We start from the raw sequence: 11,154 nt of genomic DNA on the forward strand, positions 1-11,154 counted from the left end.
CCCCCCAGCCCACTGACTCTTCAATTTACATCTTCACTGACTGCCTGTCTTGCATGCATACCAGGCCAGCCTCTGGCTTCTTTACTTTCATTCCATCCAAGAAGAGCACCCCCACACTGCAGAGCCTTCCTCAGCTTGATGAAGGGTTTTTAAACCCAAAAGCTTGCTAATTTTTTTTTCCAACTATTTAAGTTGGTCTAATAAAAGATAGCAGTTTCACCCAAAGAACCTTGTCTGCCTGAGGTACCTTTAGGAAGTTGATCACAGAATACTATCTTGTGGTAGCTATGTTAACAATGGAGCCTAAATAGCTGCATCAAATGGCTTATGAAGATATTTGACAGACATTAAATGCCTGTTTTGAGAGATATGCCTCGATTAAGGAACTATGTTATAAGGTTTTTTGGGGCACATGGGATACCTTTTATTAAACCAAAGCAGGTCTGTTAAATGTAAATAGAGGTAATAAAGATCAAAGGCTATTGGATACAATAGATGCGAATTTCAGGAGAATACATTGGTTTAGCATAATAAACATTCAGAGCTTGTCTGCCTATTTTGAGATGTATGCCTTAATTAATTAATGCAAATGTGAGGCAGTGAGGAACAGGGGCCACTGGGGACAATTGGTGTGAGGTAGGAAGGTCAGATGCAGTCACATAGACTGATTTAGCATAATAAACATTGGGTATATTCACAATTAACACAGGACATGAGATCAATTTGGAATTGCTTTCTTCTAGGCAAATTTTTAGTATCGGACCCCCCTTAGCCAGAGATAATGATAATAATAATCAGACAACAGATAAAAAATTACCATTTTCAGGCACCCTTTCTGTCCAGGCCCCAGGCAGCTGCCTGATTAGCCCATGCCTGTGTCTGGCCCTGGGTCCCATATTACATAACTGGGAGTATTATCATCTTGAATTTGGGCAGCAAAAGAATTGAGGACAAGGTTTCACCTTTTATGTTCTTGTAAGGGGAAAACATGAGAGCATGCAACACTCATTTGTGGCACCTAATGGTGATTGTTTGTGTAAATGACAAACTTTGACATACGGTGTATGTGAGCAGCTGGGTGGAGTCCATATGTTCAGAACATCTCCAAGAATCCTAGTAACTGTAAACAAATTAACCACTTTTAGATAGAGCTATGTTATAACAACATCAAGGTTACAAAATAAAGCACACAAAAAATTAGAAAATGATAGAATTAAATTTGCTTGTATAACTTAATGGGTCCTTCTTGCATATATGTGTGTTATGGTAACAGGATCCTTGTTTCAATCCTTTATACAATTATCCTCTGCTCAGAAGATAACTTAATTATAACAACATTAAAATGCTGTTGTCCATAGGATCCCTACTTCATGTTTTAAATTCATTCCTGTTTGTTGATAAGCTACATTTTGGAAACTTTTGACCTGCTCTGTTTAATAATTTGTGTGAACGAGTTTATTGCATTTTACTACATCAAATTACTTTGCTGCTGCTAAACTAGATCAAAGAAAGCCAGCTACACCCAAAATGTTTTATTTAATTTTCTCAAGCCATGTATTTGTGGTAATCTCACCATGCCTATCATTGAAACCTGCAAAAATACCACATTATTCCATGCAAACTGACTTTAAACCAGAAGCAGTGTGGCACAGTGGGTTGACTAATTAACATCTATGGAGGCTTTTTAGCACTGTCCTTCAACAGTGTTAATTAGCCTTTTCAATACACCACCTTGTGCATGTGACACACTTACCATGCTTCTGGTTTGTGAAGCACTCCATATGGAGCAGCACAGAACATTTGAAGGCACAACCACCTGACACAGCAAGATGTATACTTTCCCTCAGTCAGTTAAAGAGCAGTGTAATGGACAAGCAACATAGATATTAATTTTTTCATGATCTCTTGTCTTTAGATTTATGAAGTGGAATTATCTGATGAGGAAGAAGCAATCAAAGCAAACCTAGTAGATAATGAAGCATTGCCACTAGAAGTACTTGATAATATTGTTTCTGACTGGTGGACAAAGGAGCCATTCCGGTAACTAATTTAATCATATTATTTATCTTTTAGTTTCATTTTAATTTTAATCTTTAACTTTAATCTTTTAATATATTCCATTTTTCAACCATAGGTCTACAGATTGGGACTATATAATGAATAACATGGCAATATAGAGTCTCTTGAATTTTTAGTACATTGCAATATCAAAATAAGCCAATAGATTTAAGAATACAGTACATTCACTTTAATAATTGCAAAAACTATCAAACCATCCAAAAATAACTCCATCTTCCAGAGGAAAACCCAAAGGATAGGATTCAATAAGAAAATATAAGTACCAATTCTGAATACCAATCCATTTATTTGGAAGGCTGAGGAGGACAGGGGAAAAGTTCAGAGCTGTCAATATTCTGGTTATAACCTTTATAATTATTCATGGTAAGAAGAAACATGACTAGATGACTTCCTTCTGAACTTGAGAAGGAAAGATTCATGTCATAGTGAGTTTTCAGAATACAACCATTTATAGACTGCTGCATCTTAGTAGACAGGCATGCAAGAAGTTGCACAACTGGGTCCAAAACAGTAAAATCAAATTTGTAACTTTTTGATTTACAAGTACAGAGTTTTCTTAGTGTATGAAGACAGTATAGAGATAGAGAACATTCTTAGACTTCACAAAACACTGAACAAGAAAAAACTTCAGTAAGAAAAAAATGCCCTCCAATAAAACAGACATAATATAGTTTCTTAGTCACCCACTAACTTCTGTCAACTACTTTCTCTATTAATATAATCTGGCAGGCAGAAGGCTGAATGACTGTATTTGCACGAAACCAAGATGTCTTCAAATTTAAGACTAGCTCCCAATAATTAGATTCTAGACACTGGGGGGGAGGGTGTTATCATATATTTGTCCACCTCCCCCCACTGTTGCAGCAGGTGTTGTACACCTTTGGGGAAGAAATCATTCTTTTAATTTTGCATTTAACAAAAAAAAAAGTATGATACCTGCTAGCTGTCAGAAGCTCCATTGAAATGTTCTATAGGAGAATGGATTAAAGAAATCATTGGTTCAGACTCTCACCATTTCCTCACCCTTCTGCAAATGTAAACGATCCTGACTCTCACTGGAGGGGAGGATGGAAAAAAATTGCAATCTGATTTCGTTATTCCATGAAACTTCTATCCATTCTGCCTCAGCTGAGAAAAGTGGTCTGTGTCTTGCTGTTAAGGCTCATGAGTGTGAGAGATTGCAGTTATATTTAATCTACCAGTAAAGGTCAAGGGTCTGTCCAAGCTTAAATGGCCCATCAGATTTGTATGGTTAAGGCATGCTAGCTTCTGGAGCCAGCTGCACACAAGGGAGTGATGTGGCTAGTATTATATCCAACTGCTTTTGACTCCCCAGGCCAAATGACCAGAAGCCTGTTTTACACCTGAGTTGACTGGGAGTGATCTTTAGCACAGGTCTGGAGTAAAGTCATGCCTCTAGAACTACATCTCAACTAGTTTGCCACCACAGCCCAATCTATTAAAAAGAAATATAGAAACACTAAACCCAGGTTGGAATGTACTTATCCAGCAGGAGGATAGAAGGGGTATGACCGAGCCCTGAAGCCCTATGAGCAAATGAAAACTGCCTCCACTATTAGTAGGAAAGGACTTTTGCAGAGTCCATGCCATGGACTCTGGGAGAGAGGTCCTACCCACTCTTCCAGATCAGGAAATCATCAGGTAACAAACTTCACATGACAGACTTTACCAAAATAATATGATAGCCGCTCATAATAGCCGCTCATAATTTTAAAGCAGTGGCTAATAAGTGCTATTTTTGAAGATACATGAGCAGCATTGAAGATACAAGCAAAGTTATTATGGGTTACAGTACTAAACTAGTTGAAATTGTTTGAATACAAAATGGCCAAAACATTTTTGTCTCATTCAAAAAAACAGACTAAAACAAAATGAAAAGTCAAAAAACATTTGTAAATTTCTAAATTGGAATTATAAGAAATTAAGAATAAAATAATATTTTGTTTAAAAGTAGCATTAAAACACATTTTGATAAATGGTAGTATTTGTTATACTTTACTCACTGAATACCCTTTGTAGTAAATTTTCTTTTTAAAAAAAGTTTTCTTTATTTCAAATCAGATCCACAGGATTTATACTGGATGGTTTCCCTCGTACCATAGATGAAGCCCAGTTTTTATCAGATCGAGGACTTTGTCCTGATGTTGCAGCTATTATACAGGTGGAAGAAAGTGATATTATTCATCGTCTTCTTCCTCCCCGTTTGACAAAATGGAAAGATAAGCAAAATAAAAAAATGGAGTTTAAGAAGAAAACCAAAGAACGAAAGGCAAAAATAAGGGTAGGCTTTAAATCTTTTTCTAGGAAATATTTATATAGATAGTAGGAAAGTATCAGTTTAGGTTCCAGAAAAAAACAAGTCTATTTTTAATCAAACTTTGAAATGAATCAACTGTTCAAGAAAAGATGAGAATATGATCTGATAGTTTTTGTTTTTAAAAAAGCATGTAATAATAGTAATGTGGCCAACTGTGGCATTTATGCCACATTTGGCATGGGCAGTCTGTGTGTGACACATGGCAGACTTGGGAGGAGACAGCACAATAGCAGGAAGGGCAGAGAGCAGAATACAGAGCAGCAGATTGGGCAGTGAACACAGGACAGGAAGTAGAAAGCAAAGCAGTAGTATGCCTGCCAAAAAAAGTTGGCCCCATCACAAGAGGGCTTTTAAGCATTAATGAAAGAATTTGTAAAGCTCAATAAAATTATTTGGATAACTATGTGTTTGCAGTTCAGGAAGATGAATATAAATAGGGAGTGAAATCATTGCACCATTTGACATCAATATGGGATAAAGGCAAGGAAATGCACTATGGCTGGTTCTCTTTAATATTGCTTCACGGTTAGGGTTGCCAGGATCTGGAATAGGCTTCCAAGGGAGGTGGTGCTTGCCCCATCCTTGGGGGGTCTTCAAGAGGAGAATGGACAGGCACCTGGCTGGGATCACATGACCCCAGGGTTGGTGACCCTTTTCTTGCCTGCCAGGGACAGGGGGTCGGACTAGATGGCCCACTGAGGTTCCTTCCAACTCTGGAATCTATGAATCTATGTTATAGAAAAAGTAGCAAAATTCTCAGGCTGGAGTGAATTTAAATAGCCTCCAAGAACTTTTTGGATATGCTGGTGATTTACAAAGGATGACTGGAGACTTGAATAAAGTGGCAAGAAAAAGGGATTTAAAATAATTGTAGTTAAAACCAAAACTTGACTGCAAGCTGAATAAGAGATCTTTGACAAGTTTATTTAGCAGTCAGTAACCCCAGATATCCAGGAGCTAGGCAGTTTAAATACCTAAGCACAATAATTACTAATACCATTTTGGTGAGGGAAGAAATTAAGGCACAGGTAGAGATTAGGAATGCCCATTCATTCTCTTTGCAAGAATTTTTAACTCTGAACAATTTCTGGGAAAAACTGAATTTCTGACCACTATAAAGCCTTTTATTTTATATGGGTATAAGACCTGGACATTTACTAAGAAGAATGTAAGTCAACTAAATACCATAAAAAAGAAAATATTGAGATAAATTTTGAGGTTAATAAAGGAGACTGTAAGTAGAAGAAGCTATAAGAAGTGAGTTCAGGAATATAATAAACAGAAAAAATTCAGTGACTTCAGTGATTAGGACATATGTTTAGAACAACAGACGTGTAAGTCATTCCTATGATGTTATGCCTCCTATCTGACCACAGAGAAAATGGAGAGCTATTATACTAAGCAGTACTTAATGGCTCTATATCCTTGACAGACAGAAGTAGGAGCAAATTGTGAGAGGTGCCAAAGACACTTAGGGCACGTCCCCACATGCAACAGGGGCACACGCTTCCAGCAGCAAAAAAAGTAGCGGCACAAATTTGTGCCACTACTTTTTTGCCACTGCACATGTGGTGGGAGAAACCTCCCTAAGGTTCATTGTCTAGCTGTAATTTGATTGACAGACAACGCGGGTAAAGAAAGACAGCTGTTTATTTGCTCGAGCAAAGACCATAAAGCCAGCAAAAGGCAAAATGGCCCCCCCCTAAGGGTGAGGTGATCTTTTATACTTATTACAACAAGGCAAGACTTCATGGTTAATAAAAAAAGCAATACTTGGGCGGTGCTTTTCAAATCTTTGTAACAGCATATTTCTATTAAGCTGAACTAGCACTTTTTAAAAGCTAAAAGTTAAGTAACAGTAACATTATAATATGTTAGCAAAACCTTACACAGTAGTAGATACTTCTCAAGGACACAACCAGTGCACCCAGAACAATGGTTTCCCTGTCTTATCTTACTTCTTGCTGTAGCTGATTTTTCAGCACACAGACACAGAGATACTTGCTGCTTTTAACTCAGAAAATGCTTAATACAGTTAAAATGATTACTTGACACAAGCAAAGGCTTAGCTATCAATCTGCCTTGTGGTCAGCTGCATTGCTAGGCCACAGGTCATGCCTTGTATTCAGCTGTAAAGCTAATACTTCTTAATAATCTAAATTATTGTTAACCTAACAGTATGCTATCAGAAAACTATTCTATTTCAGGGTAATAACAAACCTGCGCACTACACACACGCCCCTGCATGTGTGCTTTGGTGCAAGGCAACATGCCCTGCTTTGGGGAAACTGCCATTTCCCCACTCCTCCTGGCTCCTGGTGTGCTGGAGGAGCAGAGGAAAAACTAGAGGAGGGGAGATGCTCTGGCCAGCAGCAAATCATCTCCCAGGAGGACCAAGCCTCCATATCTGCTGATGCATGCTTCTGTGGTGTGCTTCATACTGCTCTTTTTTTTTTTGCGACGTTATTTTTTTGCTACTGGGATTTCCTGGTAAGAAATGTTGTCCCCATACTGCAAATTTGTAGCACAGGGCACATTTTAACATACTGGGCATGCAGTTTGTGGCACCACAAATAGGTTTGTGGTGCCAGAAACCACACGTATGTGCATATCTGGATCCAGCCTTAGAGTTTACATAGCTAGGGAGCAAGAGAAAGAGAAGTATTATTTTAGCAACAAGCACATCTTAGCCTAGATTATACCCTGCAATAAATTTAAATTGGAAGATGCTGGCAGTAACATATTTGCAGTGACTTGTCCCTAGCATCTTCTTCCATATTGATCACATTGAACCCAAGTTGACCATGTGTCACACTGTAGGACATTCATGTATTCTTAAGTGTTTGTCTAAGGTGGTAAGTTGAGTGGCTGGGAACTTTCAGGACTTTATAGTTCTCTGCTTCTGTCACTGATACACCACTTATAACAGCAGATGTGTTAACCCCTCAGTTGCTGAATGTTTGTTTGAATCATAGAAACTCTGAAAGTAGGCAGTGACAGAAAGGAATTAACTGTCAGTCTGAACTGAGATAGACTCAGAGAAGCCTAGCTAGGAACAGCTATAGTAATAAATTGGTTAGACCAAATGTATCCAGATCACTCACTCCCTCTCCCCACCTCCCCCGCTCCCACCTTCCTGCAAGGACGGTTGCAGAAGTTAATACAACCATTGCTTTTCCCCCACACTTGAATTCCTGTCCCCTCTAGGAGCTCTGCAGGTCAGACAACACTGCTTCATGGGCTGAATCTAGCCTGTTGACCACATGTTTGACACCCTTGGGTTAGACAGATTCTGTTCAATTACATGTTTACAACTTACAAATTTAGCTAAATTATGAGCAGTTTGCATATGATTAGACAATTCTTATTAAATGTAAAGCTGACTTCTACAAAGATTTCATCTTGCACGCAACAATCCAGCAGTTCAGAAGCTGAACCAGACTTTTCCTACATTTGCTGCTGTGGCACCAAGCACAGGAAGTAGAGATAGAGACATTATCTCTCCTGTACTTTCCTGGCTTGTCTAGACTGTTAAATTATGACACCGAGTAGCACCATAGTGAGACATAACACACTCTAAGTGATATATCATGAACCAGAAATATATAGAAGAGTTGCCTAATAGCATGTAACTGTAGGTTCTTTCGCTGTCTCTTATATGGGCATGCATGGCAGTGATCTACACTATACTAATTCTGGTTTGGGAGGCAGCACACACAAAGCAAGCACTATTGACACTGGATTATAGGAACCCAGTCCTTATACCTTTGTTCCAGGTGGGCACAACCCTCAGACTGACCACAACACCTGCCAGTTGATAATAGGTGAATTTATTGATACAGAGTAAGAACAAAAAACAACAATACAAACAATCAAACCATTCTGTATCTACCAATCCTAGGGCTGTCATAAGAGTCCAAGTACATCTGGTCAGGATGCAGGCTCCACTCTGAGGCTCTCTCTCTCAGGTGTCAGCTCTCTCTCTCAGTCTGGAGGTGGGATGCTAAGGCCCACAACCCCCCTCCAGTGGGGTGCATGAGATGGGCTACTGGTATACTCTTGGTTCATGATGGCCTCGGGGACCCTTCTCAATGGATGGGGATGGGGACACCTCTGCTCAGGGAGCAGAACAGGGAGGAACGGGATGAAGGGAGGGACCCTTTGTTAATCTCAAGTCACTGTTTTTGTATTCTCCTTCCCCCATGATGACTCCTGATGACTCTTCATCCGTGGCTATCTCTGGTTGGTTGTCTCTCTGTGATCACACATCCACATAGCCTTCCGGGCCTTCTCCTAATTTGATCTGTTCCCCCAAAACTGGGACTTAGGCCCCCTTGCTCTCTGAGGCCTTGTTGCTGGTGTCACTTATCTTGTGTTATGGGACAGTATGGTACATACTTCTTTGGTTCCCAGACTGTGTGTCCTTGTTGTGTTAGACATCCTGTCTGCCTTGAAGGCTGTGATCTGGTGTTATGGCATGCCCCCCATAATTTTCAGGTTGTGTCCATCCGTTGGCCTTGTTGCGTTAGATAGCCTGTCTGTTTTCAGGGCCATGAGAAGCTGTGTGTGTGTCTCCCAAACTCTTTAGAGGTCCAGTTAACCCCTAGTGCCCATCTTGACCCCTTATAATGTATATAGCTATACCTATAAGCCAATTCCCAATAAAACAGACCTTTAAATACCATTTCTAAGCCAACAAGCACAACATATATCAGTATGTTGCCTGGCATCATAATTGAGTGGTATAGACATACTCTCAATGTACTGCTGCCAATATACTAAGGGGCAAGAAGAAGAAATCTGATCAGAATGTGGAGGGGAGAGGAGCAAAGGAGGAAACTGAAACTAAGGGGAGACTTGGAACATGCAGAGATTGGGGAAAAGTGGGAATTGGTTTGATGAGCCAAAGTGGAGTCAGAGAGGGGACTCAAATGAAGTCAGGTTGGGACTTAAAGGGCTGTGGCTTGGGGAATGCAGGGAATAAACTGTCTGTAACTACTAGAAAAGACTCTCTTGAAAACTTGGAATAAAACCCAAGATTCATTAGTCTCATGCATTAGTCTTTTCTGTTAGTAAAATAGCTTGGAGGTTTGCTGGCAAAATGTGTGTCTCATCTTGCTCTAATTTCTGGATTACATGGTTGTAGTCGGTTGTTATCCTTTATCAGTTACTTTGGTAGCTCAAGTGGCGTATGTCTGTGTCGTGTACCTATCATAGAAGGGCATTCCAGAACACACTTTATCTACCCCTTCCTGCTCGATTTTTCCCAAAGCTATAATTGCAAAGAAGTTCCTCTGGGGGTATCTCTTGCTACCACTTAAGCATGTTGGAAACTGAGGTCTTCAGGATGAATGCTAGAGGATGTACCTGGAACTGTTACATTGGCACATTTCCGGGTATAGGGCATGCAAGCAGTAGCAGGTGGGCAAGACATGCTTTGGAGTATCTGGACTGGGACATTCACTAATGAACTATGTGGTTGTTGGTACTTAAAACCTAGGAAAACATAAACACAAAACTGCATTAAAAGATTGTCAAGCACTCCATTTAGGAAAGCATAGAAAAATGACTAACTGAATAACTTTAATTCAGCTTCCTTGTCTTTTTGTATTATGATACAGTTTTCAATTATATGGTCACCTGTTATTTTTTCTGTAGGACAGCCATCTCAGTGAACAAGATGGATTATGTTCAGAGAACCAATCAGGGCTGTATATTTAATGAGGCTGTTATATGTAGGTTCCTGCTTCATTAGTTAAAGAAATGGGAAAGTGTATAGCAAATGAGTCAGAGGACTGCAGAAAGAGAAAGGATGGTTTCACCATGAAGTTTCAATGAAATGCCCAATGTAGAACTGAAAAAACTTCAAAGAACTTTGCTGTTAAATACTTGACAAGCCTTTAGCACCTGTGTGTGAATTGAGATATTTCCGAGCTTTATAACATGGCCAATTTTGTACAGTTTTAAATGAGAACAGCAAAAGACACACCCCTGACAGCCGAGATAGCAGGCTGCCCCTTTTGCCAAATTTTCAGACTCAGCTTCAAAATGTAGAGATGCTACAGCTTCTCATTATAGAGGTTGTAAGATTTTTTTCAACACGGTGAAAATAAAATCTGCAAAAGTGTATACAATTCAAAGTAAAATTCTTATAATGTAAAGTGTTGGTCAGGATGAACTCTTAAGCAATGATACCACCTCAACCTGTAAGAAATGCAGAGAGAGAAATGTTGAAGTTCTTATTAATTTTTGCCTATGTATACTGACTAAATGAGATTTTTTTTAATTAGGTAAGCCTTAGAGATTTGGTCCAAAACTATTGACATTTTGTTCCTTTTATTAGCATATCAAACAAGTGAGCTCCACTGAAATCTTCAGATGAGAGACATAATAGAAAGTCAAAGTATTGTTGTTTTATTACCTTTTCTTTCCTTACTAACAGGATAAAAAGATTGCTAAAAGAAGGGCAGAACTTCTAGCAGAGCAAGCAAAAAAGAAAGAGGAGGTAAGAAAGAATGAACGAGATATAAATACAAGTTTTGTATATTGCAGGGTTTTGTCTGTCTCAGCAAGATCAGATAAACAGGGCAACCATCTTTACTGTACGAACAAAAGGCTTAAATAAATGCTGTTAAGCAAAACAGCAGACAGCAACAGGAGACAAACACAACATGGACTAGCCTCTTTGGGAGTGCACACACTCAAAATATTCAGTACAGAACTCCCCTCCCCTGTCC

The 11,154-nt window shown here is 39.2% G+C and overlaps 1 protein-coding gene across 1 annotated transcript in view; it reads left to right on the forward strand.

The window, feature by feature from the left end:
* Positions 1-11,154, forward strand: part of AK9 (adenylate kinase 9) — a 191,359-nt gene that overhangs the window by 130,959 nt on the left and 49,246 nt on the right. The window contains exons 24-26 of the mRNA XM_025198858.1: positions 1,916-2,040; positions 4,162-4,381; positions 10,860-10,922. Of these exons, the coding sequence (XP_025054643.1) occupies positions 1,916-2,040; positions 4,162-4,381; positions 10,860-10,922 (408 nt within the window). The remainder of the gene's footprint in view (positions 1-1,915; positions 2,041-4,161; positions 4,382-10,859; positions 10,923-11,154) is intronic.

This window comes from Alligator sinensis, unplaced genomic scaffold (assembly GCF_000455745.1).
Source record: "Alligator sinensis unplaced genomic scaffold, ASM45574v1 scaffold737_1, whole genome shotgun sequence".
Taxonomy (NCBI): domain Eukaryota; kingdom Metazoa; phylum Chordata; order Crocodylia; family Alligatoridae; genus Alligator; species Alligator sinensis.